The sequence below is a fragment of the Branchiostoma belcheri genome, unplaced genomic scaffold, assembly GCF_001625305.1.
Source record: "Branchiostoma belcheri isolate BF01 breed outbred unplaced genomic scaffold, Haploidv18h27 scaffold10, whole genome shotgun sequence".
NCBI classification, from domain to species: Eukaryota; Metazoa; Chordata; class Leptocardii; order Amphioxiformes; family Branchiostomatidae; genus Branchiostoma; species Branchiostoma belcheri.
Window position 1 is genome coordinate 2895974 of NW_017802380.1, and position 23859 is coordinate 2919832.

The 23859-nt window shown below is 45.3% G+C and overlaps 4 protein-coding genes across 5 annotated transcripts in view; 2 read left to right on the forward strand and 2 right to left on the reverse strand.

The window, feature by feature from the left end:
* The first annotated feature begins 3672 nt into the window (after positions 1 to 3672).
* LOC109471229 lies at positions 3673 to 10600 on the forward strand. Of its 2 annotated transcripts, none has more exons than XM_019770511.1 (3): positions 3673 to 3747; positions 3908 to 4223; positions 9417 to 10600. In XM_019770511.1, exons 2-3 carry the CDS (start codon positions 3932 to 3934, stop codon positions 9587 to 9589), a joined length of 465 nt encoding a protein of 154 aa, XP_019626070.1. In that variant the 5' UTR covers positions 3673 to 3747; positions 3908 to 3931; the 3' UTR covers positions 9590 to 10600. The 2 variants fall into 2 exon arrangements, with proteins under 2 accessions (XP_019626070.1, XP_019626077.1); XM_019770518.1 differs by having other exon boundaries at positions 3728 to 3747; positions 3914 to 4223.
* Positions 10601 to 10955: 355 nt separating this feature from the next.
* LOC109471294 lies at positions 10956 to 12151 on the reverse strand. Its single transcript, XM_019770586.1, has 2 exons — positions 11927 to 12151; positions 10956 to 11447 (listed from the first exon to the last, which is right to left on the reverse strand). Exons 1-2 carry the CDS (start codon positions 12149 to 12151, stop codon positions 11259 to 11261), a joined length of 414 nt encoding a protein of 137 aa, XP_019626145.1. The 3' UTR covers positions 10956 to 11258.
* A 392-nt stretch (positions 12152 to 12543) lies between these two features.
* Positions 12544 to 15264, forward strand: LOC109468970 (kelch-like protein 21). Its single transcript, XM_019767350.1, has 2 exons — positions 12544 to 13686; positions 14014 to 15264. The coding sequence occupies exons 1-2, from the start codon at positions 12778 to 12780 to the stop codon at positions 15262 to 15264; spliced, it is 2160 nt and encodes a 719-aa protein (XP_019622909.1). The 5' UTR covers positions 12544 to 12777.
* Positions 15265 to 15689: 425 nt separating this feature from the next.
* LOC109468977 (host cell factor-like) overlaps positions 15690 to 23859 on the reverse strand; it is a 31984-nt gene continuing 23814 nt past the window's right edge. Inside the window, exons 31-38 of the mRNA XM_019767362.1 lie at positions 21392 to 21612; positions 19228 to 19409; positions 18366 to 18497; positions 17819 to 17964; positions 17246 to 17424; positions 16794 to 16988; positions 16058 to 16262; positions 15690 to 15780 (exon numbers count right to left, since the gene is read on the reverse strand). Coding sequence (XP_019622921.1) covers positions 15690 to 15780; positions 16058 to 16262; positions 16794 to 16988; positions 17246 to 17424; positions 17819 to 17964; positions 18366 to 18497; positions 19228 to 19409; positions 21392 to 21612 — 1351 coding nt within the window. The remainder of the gene's footprint in view (positions 15781 to 16057; positions 16263 to 16793; positions 16989 to 17245; positions 17425 to 17818; positions 17965 to 18365; positions 18498 to 19227; positions 19410 to 21391; positions 21613 to 23859) is intronic.

Below are 23859 nucleotides of genomic sequence, written 5' to 3' on the forward strand. Positions count from 1 at the left end.
GGGGGGGGGGGGGGTTTAGCACAGGTAGTTGATTGACAAGTTAATCCTCTCCAGCCCTTAAGAAGAAGGGAATTCCACTGTCTTCAGGGCGTGTTCGACAGCAATGGTAGAAATATCAGTCTTAGATCCTGTACTTACACCAACATGTTATCTATTGTAAGGAATGCAACTTTGTGTTTGCTCCGTTTGTCGGCTTATTTCAATCAAGAGTAATTTAAAACATTCTATAGCGAAGGTAGCGTGCAAAACCAGCATTTCTCCGCAAACCTGGCCAGACTCTAGAAGGCTAAACCAATAGATGTGGTCCCCTCACCTGAACCTCATGCATCATCGAATTAAGGTCGCAAACCCCCAGATTTTGACATGTTCCAAACTGCGACCTACTTTGCAAGCTCTCCATACCTCCAGCGAAACACGATATTGCAAACAAAAGTTGCTTGTGTGCGTTTTGCCTTGCTTCGTTTTAAGTCAATGGTTGAGACGCAGGTCGGTAAGGTGTACAGTAAAAGGTAAGTAGTCTTAAAATGTGTTGAAGAAAGATAAGACAGTGGATATGATGACAGACAGCAAGTTGGTTGGAATCTTCAGGCCAGCTGATATGACATAGACGGCTCAATAGGAACTGTTGATGCATAAAAATGGGCATATAGATCCCTAGGTGTTTTTGTTTGGGGGGAGGGGTACTTGGCATGCAGTGAACGTCAATTTAGAGTAGATCGTAACATTCTTAGATCTTCCCATCTTCCTTTGAGAAAGCTAGCATCTTCCTTCCAAGCAAATATCTCAGAGTCTATACATTCTCATATTCAGATAACATGCCAGTGAACAGAGTTGAAACAGTCCATTTTGACGCTCTAGGGTCCATTTGGCCCATTTCTACTGTTTCCGACCGTTTCCTGAAGCCTGGTAGAGGCTAGGACAAGACGACGAGAAGCTCAGTCCGAATGGTATCGTACGTGACTTTTCGAGGTCAGACATGTGGACGGAGCTTTGTGGCATGTCTCGCACCACTGGTCTCCGCACCTGGTGGTCCTGGGTTCGATTCTCGCAACAAATGAAATAATGAGGACGGGAAATAAACAATGCTCTATGCAGTAACAAACTTCAACACGCATTGATGTGTGTATGTTTTACTTTGATTTGCTGTTACACAATCTTTGTGGCCGCCGTGCTGTTTTCTGCAGATATTTTGTAACCATCACCTACAGAGCTAAGCAGGTGTACATGTAGGCCACCAACTACTGAGCTATAGCTTTCGTTGGAACGTTTTAGCCTCCTCGAGGCTTCGGAAGCGTCTGGAAAGAGTATTTAGTATTAGAAATTGGCCAAATCAGGAGCCAAATCTACCGTCTGTTTGGTGTCCATTTGGCCAATTTCTACTCTTTCCAGCCGCTTCTGAAGGCTGGTAGAGGCTAGAAACTTTTGTTCCTTTGCACATCTTTTACCTGTTTTTTCTTTATCACTGCACGGCTCGTAAAAAGCATGCATCTGACTAGATGATTACTTTGAAATTTCTTTGGCTCTCTAGACGTTATACAGTCACCACTGGCAGGGACTTTTCTCTCGACAACAGTCACAGCAGAAAAGCGGTCGATCCCCGCTCTTTTATCACTCTGAATTTGTTAAACATTCCGTCCCTGTGTCTCGCAGTGCCAGAGTTCAGCAGGCCTTTTCATCCCCTGCCCCGCACAAGCGTCGCTCCCTGCGCGGCTTGTATATTCCACACATCGCGGCTTTAAACTCGAGACGCCTGGCGGTCTCACTCGCGCCCTAAATACACCCGCCGCGCCTGCGAGGGGTCAGCACAGGTCAAGTTCAGACAAAAATACAAAACGCGTTGACAGACGTGACAGGACAATACGGGCCTTTAGGAACACTTAACCCGTGTCGTGTTCATCCTGGGGTCTGATGGGGTTTTTGAATACACGTTTCAGGACTCAGGCTCATAAAAAAGATGACACTATCTCAAGCAAGTTCACCAATATGACTAAAGATGGCCAAAGTGAACTGTCTTGTTACTGTAGCAATATGGCAACCAATGATAGAGTCGTCATGAACATGACCATAAAGTAGACGGTAAACCCCTTATAAAGCCTCCTATAGCAGCTGGACTGTTACTATGAAATGTAACGTTAGCTGTTGTGACACCGACCCCTACATACTAGTAGCTAGTGCGATCATATCTGGTGTACAGCTTATACTATACTATATAGCTTATAAGTTATAGGGCGGTCAGAGTGTAGAGTTTGAGCATCCAATTGATTATTGACGTCTTAAAACACTGTCTTGGCTTATCAAGAATCAAATCGAGCATTATACAAAGGTACGTTTCTATATTCTTTTACTTTATGGACAGCGCATTGATTCGGTTATGTAGGATTCATCTACTGATGACTGTCAAGAATACAACAACTGCATCGTATGTTTAGCGTTACGGATGTTTTTCGCAGTCTGTGTGGTCGTAGTTGGTGAGGATTGCCAAAACCATTGGGTCCCGACAGAAAATTGGTCGAAAATTGGCTTCAGACGACAGGCAACAAGGCAGCAGCCTGGAGCCATGAAATGTAACAACCATTACCTCATTTCTGCCGCACTGCTTTTAATCTCGTTTGAATCGTCTCCTTCTTAGAAGAGAAGGAAACGGTGAGATCAGAGCCAGGCCTGCAGGAAACTGCGTGTTTTTCATTTTCAGAACTCTGTCACTGATGTTCTATATCACTACATGTATATGGTACCTTGCGGGTAATGAAGTCCAGTAGTTTAGACCAAAACTTGATTAGGACGACAGAGTTAAGCAGCTGACTCGGGCGATCGTACATTACCCATGTCTTTAACTACCCGAGAACACGTTTGCACTGAGTTTGCTGAGAGGCAAGTTATCACGTTGTGACTCCAAAGTTCAAAACGATAGCACAACCGCATTTCTAACACTTTTTAAGAAGGACCATGGATGATGATAAATTGAGAGGATTAGATGAGAGAGGTGGAGAGAGGGAAGGGGAAAGATAAATCTATAACCGGCACTGCGGCACCCAATGGCTTTGCGGGTCTATCAAAGATCCATGTTGACGTTGTATATGACCGACCGAAACAGACATGCTGTACCATGTTGTTTAGAGACAGATGAAAGGCTGAGTGCGAGGTGTACAACACGATACAGACGACACCCCTTGCTGCTTATTTTTGTGAGCCGCCCCTGTGTTATTTGCAGAATGTCGAGAAAGCAGGAGCGACATAAACCACTGGCAGCTTATCGTGACAACTGGGTACATGCAGCAATGTCAGCTGAACTCTTGAACTTGACTCTTTGATAACAGTTAATACACGTCCAATGGCATGTAATGTAAGACATTTACTGTGTTGAATGTCATGTATTGAATACAGCGCGCGCAATATCAAGATTTCTGTGATGAAAATCATGGTCTGTCGTGGCCTCAAACCGAAGGCTTCTGCATGCGGCTTTGGAATGTTCCACCTCAGAAGTTTAAGAGGGCATGGTATATACTTTCAGCATTTACGTTTATTATTAAACCCTACCTCACTTCCCTGCACCCCTGCTACTTACCACCTTATTCAGACTGTCCATTGACTAGTCTCTATATGCGTTGCGATAAAATTGTGCCCCCCCCCCGACAACCACATTGAAATGGAACAGTCTTAAGGCTAGGTTGTCAGCTAGTGACGTTCCGCCCGTGAAACATTCGGGGTCAAACATTGTTCGCGCCTGTGTGGGGCTGCAGGTTCCCGGTCTGTACTCTTGTCCTCTCTCCCCAAGACGCCCTTATACTCGTCGGCGATTGTCTGTCCTGTCAGACCCTCACTGTACAAGTCAGGGCGTGTGAGCGATAGATAGTCATTACAACAGGAGGGACAACCGTTTACACACCTTGTGTTCTTATTGGTACAGGACTAGGAGTACTACTACAGAGCCATGGAGGCCGGACTGTTGCGGTTGTTGGCCCTAGCGGGCGCCCTGGCCGTTGTTCTCGGGGACAAACTCATCACTCGGGACCCGGTCGACGAGGTGGACGGCCCGCTGCCCTTCGTCGGGAACATCCCCGGTGAGGAGGAACTGGGGAAGCTGAAGTTGGAGGAGTTACCGACGGAGTTCAGCACGTACGATCTGAACAACGATCACGTCATCACGGTAGAAGAACTGGCCAAGGTGACGGGGACGAAAGAGGAGGACGCCATGCACCCCTTTGAGACCGCCGATGCGAACGGTACGTTTACATCAATATTAACATATTGATAACTTGATAACTTGTGATAAGCGTGTGCTGTGTACTTTAGAAGCATTTAGAGTTGAAGTTTGCCATGCATGTTCTTGAAAGAGACGTTTTGAGAAACACCTACATCTATTTCCTTTTTTGCTGACGTTTCAAAGCCCAAGTCTGTTTTCTCTGTCTGAAAGTTGTGTTTGCTAGTTTGTGTACTGCCAGTCTGTGCCACTGTAAAAGGCCTACCTTTTCAACAATCATATAGTGTTGAAAGAAGGAAACTCTGTGCTGAAATAATCCTTACTAGCATTGTACCAAGAAGATTTTCCTTCAATCCTCTTTGCACGAATACCAAAGTGCAGTGTAGCCGAACATTTAAGGATTTGTCTGACACAAACCCTACAATTGGGCGCATACCGGGGGGATTGGGCGTGTTTAGAGAGTCAAGAGCGGCAATTTAAGGACTCATGGAGCAGACCTGCAAATCACGGCGCTGTATTAACAGACATGAACGAGACCACGCAGGGTGATTTGTGTGTCTTGGAAACTAGAACTGTGTTCCGGAGTTGGCGGGAACGGGCAGCTGTCGGTCTGACACTGTTTCCTGCCGCTAAAGTCTCCGCACGACTACAAATTAGTCCGACCTTCTCCCCGCTGGCGCCCGGGGACCATTATTTAGTTTCACCGCCAAGTTGAAGGTTGTATTATATTCCGTGTAGGATTGGGAACCAATAGGCAAGCTGGATTAAGATATTTTCAACAGGACGCGTTTGTTTGGTGAGACCAGACCGACTGAAATTTGTACACACACAGCTAGAGGGCGGAGTGTTGTGTTATTCAGCCTGGAGTGTTTTGATAACGGGTAAATATTTAGAATGTTGAGTGTTTAGAAGCGGGAATGTACGTATCTATATCATTAGTGTGGTTTACTTCTGGAATATAGTTGTCTTTTCATTGGGACGTTTTCTGCTTTCCTGATTCGCGTCATTGTATTAGTAATTGGATCAAAACGATAAAAAAACATGCACGAAAACATCAGAAACCTTACATCTGCTTGGAAAATAATTAGTTCTGTTATTTAGGAGGAAAGTCACGAATGTGTCCCTGTTGCACACTACAGTTACTCCAAATAGGAAGGAGTGAAGACATGTACATGCCTTTTGTATCGTTCCTCTGACCTTTGTGTCTGTTTGAAACGCTGCCAAACAACAGCGCCTGTCAGCTCCACCAATCATGGAAGTTGTTACTATCCACCCCCCCATGTCTGCGCAAAGATTAAATACTTAACGCGACGTTACCGAATGTCCCAAACTTACATTTTACAAGATTAGCTGGAGGGCAAAAACATGTATCAAGTTCTGCTGACTGCAGTCTATTGTGGCTGGTCTGGAACTGTTATGTTCCATATGGTGGCGACTTTGTCGGGTAAACCTGACGGTGTTATTCGCGGTCAAACAAAATGGAAAAAGGTCAAGAATAGGAATGAAAGACACGAAGACAATGTTGGTATTCTTTTACAACACCTGTATTTTACACACCATATTGCACTGGGCTTGGCCATTGGTGGTTGTTTTCAAACTGAAATCGTTTGATATTTATATGATTTTCATAGAATTGTTATCGTGTTTGTTCTCTTCTTCTTTATTTCTTTGTTTCTCTCTTTCTCTGTCTCCCTCTATTTCGCCCTTCTTGCTCATATGGTACATGGTCTCAGGGTTTAGAGTTTTCGTAAACGGAAGATGCCACAGGGCGCATTTGACAAGGTATTTATGTCAAGGGAATTCCGCGCTAGTTTCGAGCTCTGGTGTCTCCAAACTCATTACAGCAGGTGTTCCCTTACTTCCTCACTATGGAATAAATACCGGTAATAGCCAGGCCACTTATGAGGGGGTGCACATGTTGTACTTTGTCCGGGGGATACCCGAGATAGCTTTAAACGCGCGGTTTGTTTTCTGTGTCCCACGCGATGTTGGGTGAGGGTGTGGAGAATGTAGAGGGAGCGTGTGCCGAGCCCGGAGCTGCACGCCACCGTGACAGAGAAGAAGAGAAACGTGCCTGTCCCAGGCGACAGGGATTCACTGACATGCGCTGACAAGATAACAGAATTTCTGCATGAAACCCCGAGGGTCTTTTCCCTTTTCCTTGGCCGCAAGCTAGCTATTTATACATTCCTAAACACACGTAGCCTAAACAGAATTATAGATGAAGACGAAACCTTGAGCCGTTAACTTTAGAATGATAGCAGGAACAGTGCAACCAATACAATACAATACAAGAAAACTAAGATAAAATTTGACCTTAAACGGGCTCTGAATAGGTTCAATAAAAGTCCAGGGTCAATATTAAAGATCTCAATGAATTCCATGCCAAATTGAGAAACTGGTAGAAAATGATGACATGGAAAATAATTAGTCAATGTCAAAGGCGCTCATAACGTACCGTCCCTCAAAAGGAAAGGATTTCTGTCTCCACACAACGTAGTATGTTTGTTGGCTGTAGAACACTCCTCCATTCATCCAGCATGTACATAAGACACTCGGACTGGTGTTTGCTGTGAACACACGGCTCCCCTCCCCCCCCCCTCAATATATCTAGGAAGATTAGGAAATAGCTGCTAGCCAGCGATAGTCGAACGTTACACAAACATAGCATCGCAGTTCACCTTGTCCACGCTCTCAGTGTCGCCCATTGTCAAAAAGAGCCACCTCTGTTCAAAGTTTTTTGAGCGCAATATTTAGTTGTCAGAGGTGTCAGAAACTTGCGCAGGCCGTACAACGTTGGTGCAATCTATGCCGACATTTTAGCGCTCAGGGAGAATACTCTAACTGAAAGCAATACTTTTTTCCGCCCTATATATGCCTTTTGCTTTCCATGACTACCTTAATTGGCCAGGTGGACTGGCGGAATGCAACGCTGGAGGGAATAATGCCACAAGAAAAGTATACAGTTGCTTTCCTGCAATTCCAGCACGTCACGTCTCCGAAGCCAAGGAGACTGACAGACTGCATGCGTGTTTAGAACCTATTCTTAGCGTCTAGAAGCTTTCCGGTCTTGGTCACTTGATAAGATGCCCTGGTGTACTTCAGAGCTCTTACACGGAATGCGTTTGGCTCTTCAGCTCCTGTGGGAAGGGAATGTTTCCACTACTATTTCCGCTTCAAACAGGAAAGCCAAACGTTAGCCACAGACGCAGCCAAGATGTCCATCTCCTAATCTGCCAATGTTTACATGTAGCTCAAACCAACTTAGCTGCCTCTCGTGGCCTCTTATTTATAGTGGTATTAGCTCGGATATGATCTATCTGGGACAAACGCCTTAGGTCCAAATGAGTGGCGCGTCCTGGAATCAATGACAGGGATTCCATTAAAAGTGGGACACTGGTTGATCGGAGGTTCCGTGAACTATCAGGATTATTTCGCGACGATGTGATGTGTTCTGGCTGTCTGCTTCTTCACCATCTATCAGGGCAGGCTGACGGAGCCGTGTTTACAGTGTCAGTGTTACTGTGCGGTCAGTGACCCCTTCTTCTGTAAACCGCGATAACCAAAATTAACCATAAACTACCGTTTAACTGCAGTACTCCAAAGAGAATCAGTTAAACCCTGCCAACTATAGCGACCGTAAAGTTTAAATGAGCCACTGGGATCGCTTCCATAGCCATTGAGCATTTGACAACCATTTCCATGGGGTCTGCTCGTCAAGCGTCGCAAATGATAGACTTTGTTGCCACTCGTTTCTTTGCCTTGTCGGTTTGTTGTCAATGTCACCCTGGCACTTTTCACCTCGTTGAAAGAATGCGTGTATAGTCATATCCCTTAAGTAACGCATCTAAACCTTTTTGTGGGTCATGAAGGGGACACATTAAGGTTGGGTGCACGTAAAAATAATGCCGTGTTGTCTTGAACGTAATGAATGAATGTCTGGAGACCTTGGTACGCGTCTTGTATTCTGTTAAGATTATAGATATCCGTAGTAATGCGCACCTTTGTTTGTGGAATGGCCGACCACCCAGTCAGACACGCAGTTTTTCTGTCACAGTACGTTTGGCAAAGGTTCTCTCCATGTTTATAGTCAACGTGCGATGATAAAGGGTTCATCTATCACGTGACGCGCAATAGGTACCGTTGATGGTCACGACCTCCAAGCAAAATAGTACCCCCCCCACCCACACACACACTGTTTCTCGTGTTTTGTCGGCAGTATCACAATAAACTACTGTTTCGTCTCATTTCAATGGTTCAAAATGTGATTATGGTGATGTGTGTGGTCATTAGTAAATAATCACTGCTTACGATATCAGCATTCACTGTGTTCTGCTCCTGCAGTAGTCCGTATATGTAGCTCTATCAGTCTTTCTTCAACCAAAGTGGTGACTATGTTCTGTTCTTCCCGAGCTTCTAAACTCCTTCCTGACTGTGAAGGTCTTCCTTTGTTGAGGTCTGTCCTTAGAACATTCAGAAGGATCAGCAGTGCCTTCCTTTTCTTGACTAGTATCTGTTGGACCATGTGACCATGTGAGGGCAGAGTTTAAGCCCAGTGTTTGCTGCGCAGGTGTGCGGGTTGACATTCCGAACCTGGACCACCTGGCATGTCTTACTTTTCCCTAATTATATCATAATAAGAGCAAATCACTTTGTCCGGTCCGTACATTAAAAGTGAGCCTTAATCGCGATGGTGGTTTGTCAAAGGTTCCGTTTGTTGTGGTAGTTAGAACAATTAGGTACACACATTACAGATCGCATGCACAGATTTGTTGTCGTGGCAAATTAAGTTGGTTAGGCTCTGATTTACCTACGGAGTATTTACTTACACTAAAGTTGCAGCAAATAGTTGACCAGTCACTACGTGAAACAAGTAGAATATTTGTTGAAATGGAACGAATTTCCTCAAAGACACAACATCGTTATTCACACGGCAAGGAGAGACAAATAAAGTACTAGACTAGACTGACAACGCGGGCTTCTATTAAAATAGTAAATTTAGCCAAATAGGTACAATAAGTGGCCACGCCAGGGAAGTCTCACCATCATAGCGTTCATTACAAAAGGTGTACACGAAAAGGTGGAAGGGGTCCGGCTATATTTCCTTGACACCGGAATTTCATAGAAACATTTTTGCAATGACGCATTTGTTACGTACTTCAATAAATGTAGTGAAACCAAGACGACAACATTCTTATATTTTGTGTTTCCCCAGGTGACCTGCTGTTGACAGAGGAGGAGTTTGACAGCGCTCCGTGGATATTCCAGCTGCCCCCGTCAGCAGACCCCTTCATGGAACCAAACGATGACGGCGTCTGGGAGTTCCGCTCCAAAATGGCGGACAAGAAGGACGCCAAGGAGCAAGAGACAATCGAGAAGGACGTTTGACCGTAAAACGTCGTCTGTATCAATCCTGGAGAAAAATATCGAGATGGAGATTTTTTAAGGAGAAATGCTTCCGAGGAATATTGGATCTTTCTTGAGCACCTGTATCTGTGAACTTTCTTGAAAATGCCCAGATATTATTCGTGACGTCATCCACTCGTTCCAGACGTTCACTCGTCCTTTCCCAACTCCTCCTTCTATCCAATGGACGGCTGTTCCACACCTCTCAAGACACAGCCACCGTACAGAGTGGTTCAGCTGCAGGGGATCACATAGCGATAAGGCCATGAACTGCACTCTACAGTAATCTGAATGGCACTACGGAGTTGTGCATTGAAAACTGTTCCAGATAAAAAGCCGCCAAGACCACAAACCAATGCTAACAATTTTCTAAACAGTCAGAAATCAGTCATTTTATGGCATAGTTACTACTCCAAAGATAAAGTGTGTAATGTGCCACGTCGTTACATTACAATGAAATACAATGTATAGACGATATGTATATGCAAAAAAAAAAGATTTATATACCACATCATGATATATGATTCCTATGTGTTTGAAATGTTACAAACTTGCTGACGCACGTATGGACTTAGTCTAATGATGCGACGGTTCGTCGCCGAAAAGGTACAGAATGACCCAGCAAAAGAGTGTGTCTCGTCTCATTTGTAACGGTACGTTATGAAATAAGGTGCTACACAGAACTACGAATACTATGTACAGTATTGTAAATCATTACCTGCGTTCCTTGCATGCGTTGCAGTTGTCGAAATATGAATAATTTTTATTATCTTACTTTGCATTCCAAATTAGGGTAAAATACCTGCCACATGTTCGTATTATGTTTAGCTACAACGTACCACATGCCCCTTTCGTTATCTTTATTTAGAGATGTTGATCTGGGGTTGAGATTATTAGATATATTTTATGGGGGGACACATGATCAGGGGTGGGTTTCAACCGTTTTCTTCTTGGTAGGCCAAAGAGATCAATAAACTTCTTTATTCATTCGTGTTTTTGTTGCAGTTTTTACTCGGGTAGAAATCGGGTAGGAGGCGAGTAGAAAGTCATACACACATCAGGCTACCTGGAACCTCTGGAACCAAAACGACGAGGAGTAGAGCTAGAAGAAATTCATACTTTTATTTTCGTTAACCATGAAGCTTTTCATCCAAACATATCAAGAAATACAAATACATGTACAAATCATGACATACATGGTGGCAACAAAAGGGAAAAAAAGAAGCAACATCTGTAAGAGCACCTACTAGCGCTACATTACGAAGTACAGAGATCGATTGGCTTTGTAGAAAACATAAAAGCATTATAACAGGTTTGCAGGGCAAAGGATGACCCCGGAAAGACTTCCACACTCTGTCAAGTTACGCCTCCAATTTTATCAGATACGCCTTAGAATTCTGTCAGAAATGATGTACAGATTTCAGCGTTCCTGCATCGCACCTATAGTGATTTTTACTGAGAAATTACCTTTTCTCTAACATATACATATTGTCGATGCATCCTTACGACAAATTTAATTTGTCCATCATGAATTAATGATAATTTATAATTTGCATATAAAAAATTTGCATAAATTTACATAACAAATTCTGCATATTCTAGTCAGATTTGTGTCCAAACCTGTGTCTAAATGTGCGACGTCTCGAAGACGTCACTGCGCTTCCTCGGCTTTACGTTTGCCGACCTTCTTCAGAAGCCTTAGCGCGTGGAGTCGCGTCATGCCGAGCTCCTTCACGCACATGTCCTCATCCAGCCCGGACAGCAGCTCCCCGTCTATCTGCTCCTGCTCGAACGTCTTCTTGTACTGCTGTAAGTTCAACTCGGCCAACAACTGCACAACCTACAGATGAAATGGTACACGCAAATTGATCGTCGCTTTCTGTTAGCTTTTGACACTCTTTTGGGTAGAAAAAAAATCTAGTAAGTAAGGGGAAGCCGAAATAAAGACTCTTCAATGCTGATATATGTACGTACAGTGGTGCCGCGTAATGATATGACCTCAAAATTTGCTTGGAGACTAGTATGATCCTCCCTGCCCTGTCAGTCATTCGCCCAGAAACAATGATCTAAGACATGTACAGCTTTTGCATATTAACAAGGCAGCTGAGTTTTACAAGGTACACACACTGCTATTGTATATACTGAAAAATCCCATCGCTGCCACCAGTATCCATGTCCTTTATTGATCTTAATTCACACCAGATGTGTTGCTGGTGGGAAGACGCAAGTCCTACCCCCTACACTACTATCCAAAGAATGCCTTTCGTTCGCAATCGTACGGCTGTCGCACGACTTACATGTATGTGGCCCGACCCTTACCTCGTAAATGCTGAGTGTCTCCACGATCCCTCCCGGCCGGACCGGCAGGTCGTAGTGACCTCGGTTGAACTCTGGCAGGCCGGCCGATTTCCCGGCATCCCCCACGGTGTCGTACTCGCCCTCGTCCCGCTGGACCAGCAGGCGGTCTATCTCCGTCTGAAGGTCGTGGATCATCTGTACGTTGTCGTCGTGCTTCTTCTCCAGATCCTGCGGGGAAAGTAACATGAAATACCACATAAAACTCCGTCTCCAAGGCGTTGCCAAAAACGCCAGAGCGTCTGAAAAGGGCACATGAGCCTCAAAGAGCAGGAGGATCAAGTATTCTTCCTTGTTCGTCGGCACTCCGGTAACGCCTCAAAACACTGCACAGATATGAATTGGTTTAGACCAATGGCTCGCGTAACTTATTACCCTACACGCATTACGTAACTTATTACCCTACCCTGCATTACGCAACTTTATAAGAACAATTATTTGAGATCATTGTTGATTTGTAACGTCACAAAGGACTTGCTTTGTCCAGCAGAAGCGCCACCTCTCGAATGGAAAGTTTCCTTGTGGCCATTGTGATAATGAAATAGCAATGCATTGAAACGTCACAAACCACGCACGAATGCCAACGATGGGCACCAACAGCGTCCAGCACCGTACAGGCGTTCTAGAGCTACGCCGCTTTCAACCGCTGGATGCAGACCAGGTTCCATAGTTCCAGAACACCACTATTGCCTGGTACATGTAGTACATAAACAAACCCTCGTAGAACTGTTGCTACGGCTCAAACATTTACAGGTGTGTGGTGAACATCTCTCTCGGATGTACCGTGAATAGGAGGAATCCCAGAGAAGCACAACATGGACCAACCTCCCACCAAACGCGCTAAGTTCGAGGCAGGCGACAATACAGACTCCTGTGATATTTCAACGAAGAACAAGCAAGAGACTCCGGTCGACGGTAACACAGCCAAAGTCGCAGGTTCTACAGATGTCACACTTCGCGTCGGTGGCCGCGCGTTTCCCCATTCTCGCGCGGTCCTGTCCAAGGAGAGTCCGTACTTCCAAGCCATGTTTGCCAGCAACCTCCGAGAAAGCAGGGAAGACGAAGTGACGATCGAAGCGGTGGATGCAGGCATCATGGCGCTATTGTTAGAGTCGGTCGGTGGGAAGATCCCTCACGTTACCCAGGATAACGTGCTGCCTCTGCTGAGCGCCGCGGATCGGCTCCAGTTCCCGAACGCCAAGGAAGAGTGCGAGTACTTCCTGGCCGAACAGATCACCCTGGACAACTGCCTTGGCATCTGGCAGCTGGGGAAGAGACACGCCGCCGCACACCTGGAGTTCGAGGCAAAGAAGTTCATCTGCAGACACTTCTCAAGACTGTCTTCCCTGGAGGACTTCTCTGTTTTGGACGTTACTGAGGTCAAGGATATTCTGTCTTGGGACGACCTGTTGGTGTCAGAAGAAGAGGTGGTGTTACGTACGGCGCTGGCTTGGTTAGAATTCGACAAGGAGACGAGGGAGAAGTATCGGGAAGAAGTTCTCTCCTGTGTACGAGCGTCGTTGCTGGAATCCGTGCACGAGTTGTCGGATCTTCCGTGCTCCTCCACCGGGGGACGCCTGGGGATGAGTTTGCAGGAGATCGCGCTGTTCTACCCGAAGGACGATGGAGACCTGCCCGCTGTGGTGTACGAGCCGCGTCAGAGCAGGCTGTACCAGCTCAGACCGCCGCCCATTCCGCACGGCACCGTCTACGTGCCCAGCAAGGTGAGAGTTACAGAAGTGTGAAACTTAAGAAAATGTTTAGCAACTTTGATTTCAAACTTGAAAATTCTGTACAAAATATGGAGGTTTGAAGTAGTATGTAGGTCGTGGCTAATGATGTACAGTTGCATACTTAGTAAAGGAGTTTAATGAGACACGTAATTTGAATGTGTAGATATTGGAGAAATGTCGCTTATGTTAAAAAAGACGTATGTTCTAGTTTCTTCGTTCTTAATTTCACTCGTTTCGTGCCAATAACATGCAGTCGCCATACGAGTATATAGGACATACATTTCATGAAATACAATTAACACATCCATATCGCCGTAGGTTCTGTTCGCCGTGTTGGGCATCGACATCTACATGACGGTGTGCGTGGCGACCGACGCCAGCCCTGACGGCCGACACGTGATGTTCCAGTACGATCACGTGGACGGCACGTGGTTCCCGCGTGCCCCCGTCCCCTGCCGCCGATTCAGCCACCCCCTCACCCTTATCGGCCTGGACGGCAAGCTGTACGCCTTGGGGGAACTCGGCGGTATGGAGGTGTACAGTCCTGAGTTAGACGACTGGACGTGTCTGGACACAGACCCACAGAAGTTAGACCCTCCCATGGGAAGGGTAGAACACGTCGTCGCCTACAACGGCAAGATGATGGTGTTCGCAGGGGGGCTGCGTGGCGTGTACACTTGCGACGTCACGTCCGGTGAGTGGGGCCGGATCGACGCGCCTTTGTCTGATCCGCTTCTCAGTCGGATGGGAGAAAATAATTCCTTCATCTACAAGGACAAGGTGTACTTGACGGGGAAGGCGCATCCGCAAGATCCCTGTCTCGGGGGTGAGGATTACCCCATCACGTTCAACCCGCGGCAGAACCGCTGGGAGTCGCTAGGCGTCCCCCGTCCGGACGGCGTGCGCGGCACGCGCGGCTACGTCTACCTGTTCGACCACGTGCTGTTCGCGGTGGACGGCGAGCTGTACGTGATGTACCGGCGCAAGACCAACCTGCTGCTGGCCAGCACGTGGCTGGAGATCTGCCGCTACAACCGCGAGCTGCACCGCTGGGACTGGCGCAGTCTCGTCTGCGAGCGCTGCCAGGAGAAACAGTACGGGCTCTGCGTCCTCACGGCCAAGCTCAGCCTGGACAAGCTGCCCGCGGTAGACCCCATGTTGAGCCTCTCCCTCAGGCCTCCACGCCGGAAGGTTGCCCCCATCATGCCCATCATGTCTCGCACGGGGCTACCCTACTGGAGAAACACTCCCCGAGTCTTCACGAACACTCCACGAGTTTTGACGAGCTTAACCGAGAGCGATCTGGAGTCGGACGACGAAGACACGATCTCCACAGCGTCAGACGAGACCTTACTTCTGGAGGAGGTGGTGGAGACAAGTGTCGTCAGTGATGAGATTCTTGTTGTGGACGAGCATGTAACTTTAGCAGCGCCTCCTGTCGATGAAACCGTGCACGACACCCGCACGGTAGGGGCAGTCTCTGTCCTTGGTGCTGATGGCGCAGCGGCCACGTCGAGAGAGTCAACAGCGACAGACTGCGATTGTGAGACTCGACATAATGCCAAATAAGGCAGACCAGAACAACAAGGATAGTGCAATAGTTGAAGATTTGAAGCCAGGGAAGAAAAAGAAACCCTTTTTACCTGTGACATTGTCTAGGACAATGTTATTGTCATTTATTCACTCATTCATCTGTTCGTTGAACATTCATTTCGTCATCCAGAGTAGTAGCAATGCGAAAATGTATTTTTACACTGTTAAACCAACATATTATTCACCTTAAAATCACGGGTGTTAACATAATGACGCTCTATATGCGCAAGGACGACGTACCTCATATTTCATCTTCCATCCTTTCTCCCGCTCCAATTCACTTTTAAGGCCTCTGATTATCTAAATAAAAGAAGAGGAAATGAAAGTCACATGGAGTGTAATTTCTGTCATAGCCTCAATTTCATGTCTGATAACACCATGCTTGCAAGTAAATGAAGGAATCAGTAACATACCCCATCTTTCTTGGTAATTTCTTCTCGAAGCTCCTTCAGTCGAGCCTGTGCCTTCACGTCGTCTAACTCGTCGTAAACACTGTAAAACAGGGGGATTGCAATTTGTAACGAACTTTTCAAAAGTATGGTAAAGATAAGGTAGGGTGCCTATGTAGCTAGAACTTTCTCCATCGTATATACGTAGTATATAACCCTGGTGTAGGGAAAGACGAATATACCGTGTGTGTTAAGAAGTTTTACTCCAACTTTGTATTAAGTCCTATACTCAAAATGATTTAGTTCTGAAATGATAACCTGACTGATTTTTTTCATTCAATCGGTGGATTGTAGAATTATTCTCAAAATCTGGTACTTACTTTTCGACGTCTTCGTATGCACCGTCTTTGGCCTCTTCTGAAGGTTCGGAGCTTTCCCTCTTGGTCTTCTCCTTCTTCTCCGTCTTGTCATCCTTCATGAAGTTGAAGGACGGCACTTTTTTCTTGAGTAACTTCAGGCCTTTCTTCTCAGACTTGGTAGTTGGAGATGTGGGGGATGTTGGGGATGTGGGAGAGATGGGATCGCCTGGTGACAAAGGTGAAAACGTCTGAGTATCGGTTTAACTTGTAGAAAATGATGATAACTTGCACCGTACATCAAGTAATGAATCGTTATGTAGGGCTATAACACTGTCCTTGAAAGTTGAGAAAAACTATACAAAGTGCAGACCAATGTTGCTAATCTTGCCCAGGCGTTAGTTTATCGGGCCCCCCTATGCCAACTCAGGTCGTGAGGGTCGTGGTACAGGATTAAAAGATCAGGTAAACTAACTAGGATGGCACCTAGGCTATTATTTGGCACCATTCTTCCAAGGCAGAGCTATCCCGCGGCAAACATGTAAGGCTATATACGCCGCGAAATCACCTCTGCCTCGGCAGAATGTATGACACCTACCTCTGAGGTTCTTGGGTTTGGGCGGCCTGGGCGGGGGCAGGGGCTGCTGGTTGCGTGGTTGTCTTTTATACTATATTTTTCGTTCCATAAGACTGCCCAGCCGGGCCCCGGTTTGGCAATCTGTCCTCAGCATTACTTCTCCACTGATGCCCTGACACTTACCTCTGAGGTTCTTGGGTTTGGGCGGCCTGGGCGGCGGCAGGGGCTGCTGGTTGCGCGGCAGGGGCTCGGGCGGGCGGATCGGGACGGAGTTCTCCAGGTCCCGCTTGAGCTGGGCGATGTGGTTCTGCATCAGGGCCATCTCCTCCTTCAGCTTGTCGTTAGCGGTCTTGGACAGATCCTCGCACTCCTGTTTTCCTGTAAACAACGGAGCGATAAATTATGACATGAATTTTCTATTAGAAGCTCAAAGAAAATGGAAAAGATCTTGCAGAAAGTGGTGTCCATTTTCTTTCCACAGAGAAGCAAAATCCACCAATGTTCCACGTGACTGACATGGACACAAGAACCATTCAAAATTAAACTCCCTACAAAAAGTGCACTCAGACAAAACAAATAAACGACATTCGTGGTCGATATTGATATTGATGTTGTAAGAATAAGTAGCCATAAACCTTCCCAGCTCTCCCTCCACGACTCCATGGCGTCAGGCAGCGGGAGGGGGACGTCGTCGTACTCGGGCGGCAGGGGCGGCAGGCCGACGTCCCGCACGTTCAGGGTCAGGTTCAGGCACGGCTGGAGGGACTTCAGGCCCCGCAACACGCCGGGGTACGCCATGGGCATGATGCTCACTCTAGGGACAGAGAACAAAAACGACCATTGCCATGAACTATACAGAACAACTATACATAACAGAACACACGACGCAAACCTTGGTCAAGGAGGGTTTTTAGACCCCGCAAAGAAAACACACCGGGGTAGGCCATAGGCATGACGCTCACTCTGTGGACGGAGGAAGCAAAACTTCTATCGTATGCAGAACGGTGCGTATCTAGGTCTATGCCTGAATGAGTTAGGTTAGGATTAGGCATTCGTGCATTCAAGAGCATAGATTTGCCTTAAGGCAAGGTACACTTCAGTCACATTCCGCAAAGCGACTGAATAGGGCACTAACTGGATACATCGTCCGTTCAAAAGTAATATACGAATATGAAACCATATGGCGAACAAAGGTAAGAAAATCTGACCTGATGTCCAGATGTGCAGGTATGGACAGGACGTCCCTGACGCCTTCCTTAGTGACCACGTAATGTTCCTGTTCCTGGAGCTCCAACAGTTTCAGCACCTTCTCCTTCCCTACCTGTGTGTAGTGTTCCGCGGGAATACGTACTCTCTGTAACACAGGGAAGTCGCCATATAAAATCAACTGACCATTACTCCAAAGCAAGAAATGATACGTTATTGAGTTTTTGTCACATCTAACGTTATAGCCTTCTCCACGATAACTTGGGCCGCCGTTTTCGACACATAACCGTGCGAACATTTCACTTACAAGGGGACCTCAAACGTCTACAATCCAATCTCTTACTATATCGTTATGGAAAATAATGTAATGTATTAATGTAACGCAAGTAACATGAAAGAAACGTTAGCATCAGTGGCAGTTGTAGAAATATAGGCCGCAGAAAGTGGCATATTTTCATGAGGCTGCTGTGCAGAAGTATACAAAACAATATAGAACATTTTTATTTTGCCCAACTCCCTCTATGTAGTACTAGATATACTACGCTTTACCTGTGGCATGTCTAGTTTTGTGATCTCCGTCATGTGTTCGGGTCTCCAGTAGGGAATGGAGACCATGTAACAGGTACACTCGTGTTCGTGGATATGTACCTCCCGTCCGTCCTGGTTCACACCTAGGATCACCTGTGGACAACAAAGAGAAGCGAAAACATTGTTAGATGCTAGTCGAAGTCTTTCTCAAGTTGCAGTCACATACACCCTACGATTTTCTGTCGTACGACCTTCTGTCGTACGACTTTCTGTCTCACGACTTTCTGCCGTACGACTTTCTGTCTCACGACTTTCTACCGTACGACTTTCTGTCTCACGACTTTCTGCCGTACGACTTTCTGTCTCACGACTTTCTGCCGTACGACTTTCTGTCTCACAACTTTCTGCCGTACGACTTTCTGTCTCACGACTTTCTGTCGTACGACTTTCTGTCTCACGACTTTCTGTCGTACGACTTTCTGTCGTACGCTATGGCATAAGCAACCGAATGTTGTACGACACTTCCGAAGCCAAGCCGAATGTTGTACGTCACTTCCACGACTGGCCTTACAATGTCCCCAGTTGGTTTGTAAACATGTCGTGCGACTGATACGACCGGGAAGGGTGAAGGGTGGCGCGATGTTACTGAAAAGTTTGATCGGCAGGTCCGTTATTTTCTCTATTCTAACAACTTTATTTTCGATTCTTTTTTTAATTTCTAAATGTCTCTTCACCTCAACGTTTTACAACTTTCAGCCAGCTTGACTGCGACATGCTATTTTCTATTCACCCCTACAATATCGTAAGATGTGCCATTTCTGGTTCCCCCATATAGCAAATAAAGGATGGGGTCATCAAAATTTTTTCAAAATGTCAGACTTACCCGTTTCCCCCAGTGGTCGAGTTTAGGGTCGACCCCGTGGATGTAGACGATGTCGTTCTCCTCCAGCGTACCGTACTCGTCACTGGACAGGAAGTTGTCGATGGACCGTACTATCTCCGGCAGGGGGTCGCACTGGAACAGCGGCTCCGCTCCCAGGAACAACTTATCATCGTGTTTGGGGTCTGTGGAAGGACAGGAACACGGAATCGACAGATATTGAGATAAATGGTTGGCTAGATACATGCAGTGAGAGGACTACTGAAAAACATTGTTCTTGTGACACGCCCAAGGCCAAAGGTGACTGATTAGATAGTGTCTGGCCTATTGGATACTGTCTTGTAGGTTGATTTACGATTTTGTCACTGAAAGATCTGCTTTGTTGTAGAGTCTCAATGCACAGTGAAGATAAGAGTCGCTACAAGTATCTTCCTGTGCGAATTGGCAAACTACTTCTGTCTGACGTTTACAAGCGAAAGTCCAGGAAGAACAGTTTCTCTGGGTGGCACTGGCGCAGTAACTAGTGCATACATATTCCATGTCACGTATTTTTGAAGCATCTACATTAAATCTCGACAATGTACGGCATAGGACCGCCACTACAAAACTCAGGATAAGCTGCCACAAACTACACATTGAAACCGGACGCCATAACCGCACTCCCCTGGAGCAACGAATATGTAGGCATCGTAATCTAAATAGGGTAGAGGATGAGGAACACTTTGTATTAGAATGTAGTTTATACAACGAAGAGAGAGCAGAGCTTTATAAACTATTGCAATGTATGTTTCCCCATTTCATACATCTTAGCAACACAGATAAGTTCATATTTCTGATGATTTTAGACAAACCTTCGATTATAAAACACATCTGTACTTATATCTACATCATTACTAAGAAGCGAGAAGAAACCAAATTATCGTAATTATTAGACTATATGTCCATAGTACATAGAATTAGCACTAGCTTGTACATTGTATATATTCATTGCAAACTGTGACGTCTTTCCTGTGACCTGTACTGAACCCAGTGGGTATTTGCGTACAATAAAGGTCTTCATTAAAAGACATTAAACACACGCGCGCGGATTCAACGTAACTAGTTCTCGCTTTCTTATAATGTACTGACACACAGTAGACCTGTGTGTTTGCAAAGCGTGTTTGGTAAATATTACTCCCGTCGTAAGGTCTGAACACTAATTTGACTAAAGACGTTGAACCGGTCAATTAAAATAATGACGCCAAACGTCTTTCATGCCGCGAGCATCACAGTGAGTTTTGAAAGTGAAAACAAGAACCCGCTGCCATGCCCATGCAAAGACCCCCTTATATATTACGTCCAGAATACGATCTATTGGTTTGTGGACCGGAATTGTTTGAAAGGGTAACGAAACCTAAGCGAATAACAAAAGGGGCGGACACGCATGAATTGGGCAAGGTGGGCTGCAGTTCGTTGGTGTTTATGTTGGAAGCAAATTTAATTTGGTTTCTGTCTACTCTAGCATGCAACGTTTCACGGGGTGGTATTTTTGAGCTCATCACAAATTCACAACAAGTATGTCCCCAACTCGGAGTGAAAAAAGTTATTAAACTCAAGCTCGTGGTGCAAGTGGTAGTTTGTGAAAGTCATAATATGACACAGTAAGGCAGGGCAAAACGGTGTAAAGAGTCCAAAGGTCTGATAGCGTTGTTTGTTTGCCAGACGTTATCAAATGATATCGTCAAGCCACTCAAAGACTATACTTTTTAACGATATGTGTTTTACACTTAGTTTTGCTGCATCAGAACCCGTTCTTTCTGTTAAGGCTAGAAAAACAAAACAGTTGACACAAAACAACATGGGTCATCAAGAGAATGACAACACCTCACGTCCAAGTTGGCGTCTGACACGCAAGTAACAAACGACAGTAACTGTGTTGCTGTACACTGTGTATTTCAGGGACGAAACGTAGGTTTGAAAGGGATAAGAAAGTTAGATTAAAAGACAAAAATGACGCTTATACATGTAAGTGTTCATATTGAAGTTGATATAGCAACAAAAGACAAGGTCACCAAACGCAATGCGCGTACGTTGACCTCTGCAAAGCCAGCCAGTATTTACCCTGTCATGCCTTTATCGTACCACCCATGGCACACGGAAACAAACCAGTACAATAATGTCTACCTACTTCTGGGCAGCCTCTCGAACAGTTGCTGACAGTGCAGAGGGATGTAGAACTCTGCGCCCGTCTCCTGGTCCTGTGTGTGGATCTTCGTCACCTCGCGCACGAAGTGGACGGTCAGAAGCTCGCCCCTCCGCAGCTCCACCCCCGACCCCACCGTCTGGTACTCCCCCGACCCCACGGGAAGGAAGTCCTCCTCCAACTTGACGACCGTGGGGAGGGACTCCCTGGGTAGTGCGTTGAGAGAGAGTGCCATGGTATGTTTCGTCTACATTCTACAGAGCGAAACGGTTAGCTCCCACGATGCTTATACGTTAATTCCCAGTTGAACTTCCGCGTAGTACTAGTCATGTAAAAGTCCCGGCATGCCCTGGGCGACTCACCTGAGCTGGGGCAATCACATCTCCAAGTAGATGTGTGGTTATGGTTTATTTCGTGTCTTTTTTCACGTCTGTTGCCACAGAGAGAGGCACAGACCAAAATGTATTTTAATTCAGCCCTACTAGGCTATCGGTGTTTTCTTCCAATTACGGACGTACTAGTAACGTTATATCTTTAACGTTGTATCTACTTAAATATGTAAGCTTTGTTAACGTTACGTTTAGAGCATTTCTCTCTTACATTGTTCCTTTTGGCGTAGGTTTGTACTGTTTTCTTCCAGTTATCAGTATATGTCTGTAGCTTCATCTAGATCCATACATTACAATGTGACTGAACTCTATCTCTCTCACAGACGTTTTGGCAGTCCTGCCAACTAAAAACATATCCTCTACTGTCATATCAACTGGAAATATGTGGAGGAAGGCTCGACAAGCAATTTTTAAAAGTATTGTTTATTCAAAGTTACACAAAATGATGGGAAGTACATAGCTATATATATATATTCACTTGGGGTATCTAAATCTAAAAGAGTGACGAGAACATCATGTTTTCATGGAGTAAAATGCTATCCAAACGAAAACACCCCTACCCTTCTGAATAATAGTTCAGTCCGAAGATCTCTATTACATTCGGCTGGTTCTTTTTCTGGACTGTGCCATTTTGTTTGAAGGTTAGGCGAGCTCATTCTTTGAAAAACCCGTCAGTTACAAAACATTTGTCTGTCCAACCACATGTGGCTGCGTATCACTCTTAAGACTTTGAACAGACCTTCAGAAATGGACTCTGTATCAACATAGCAACCTTTCCCCTAACTACGGTTGTAAAGTTGTGACAAGGGTACGATCAACACAAGCACACCACAAAACTACCAGTCTACATGGGAAATAGGGAACTGTCAGAGGAGGCTGACACTGGTACATTTGTCTTTTCTTTTTCCTTTTTTTCCTTCTAAAAATTGTCTAGTTGACCATTGATGGGTAACAGCACGGATATTTCAGAACAACACAGTCAACAATATTGGAACAGGTAGATGGAAGTGGGGAGGGTGGAGTTGAGAGGGGGAGGGAGGGAACTTGTACAAGGAGAGGGTACGAAGAATGCAGAATATACAGCATGCCTGGCCTAACCACAGTCTATCTGAGTTACTTGCTGTCAAAAACACACACAAGCACATCTCCAGGGCTTTCCTTTTCCCAAAGTTGTATAAAATTACCATTCTTTGCACTTTCCTTGCCCACCAAATTACGTCATTGTAAACTGCTTCTTCATAAGAAGGCATGAACATCAACAGTCTGCACCACTGAGTGCTTCCAGGTTTCTTCTCTTGCTGATGGAAACACTGGAATTTCCTCCTAGTGATGCTTGCAATCCCAACTGGGTAGGTAAAAACCACATGACTTTCTCACAACTACAGACAAATGTACAAAAACATCAAAAGACACAAGGTTATGGTTCTACCACACTATTAAAAATACAGTATTTTAAATATACACTAATTCTACCCATCCGAAGAGGGAAATACAAGGAAAGTTTTATCCTGCAAAATTTGAAAGAAAAAGCAAAATACCCCAAAGCGGGAAACCATAATTTGATTGCAATAGTAAACCTCCGCTGCAAAAATTTTGAGCAATCCAGAAAAATGAGAACCTATACAATTATGGGAGAGTGAGTTTGTCTTTTGTTCCAATAGTCAGATGTAAAGGGACAAACAAGCCTCAAAAAAAGTGATCCGAAATAAAATGTTTAGCTTCATGCGCAAATTTGATATGCATATGGTACAATAATTGATAAGCTCATGCTCTTAAAAATTAAGCCCCAAAAGTCAACAAATGAAAAGCAAATTGAAGCTGGTTTACATATTTCACAGTTCATTCCCTTCCTTTGAAACATGTCTGAGAAAAATCAGACCTTTGTATCACCTTTATATCTATCTATTCCCAAACGTGGTAAACTTTCTATACCTACAAAACCATGAGGAACAATTCTGGATATGTAGGACTGCGCTAGGAACCAGAATACATAAAAATGGAAATACCGTCACTTTCCCAAGACCAATTTCTGATGAAACAATATCCCTGATATCATTATCTTCT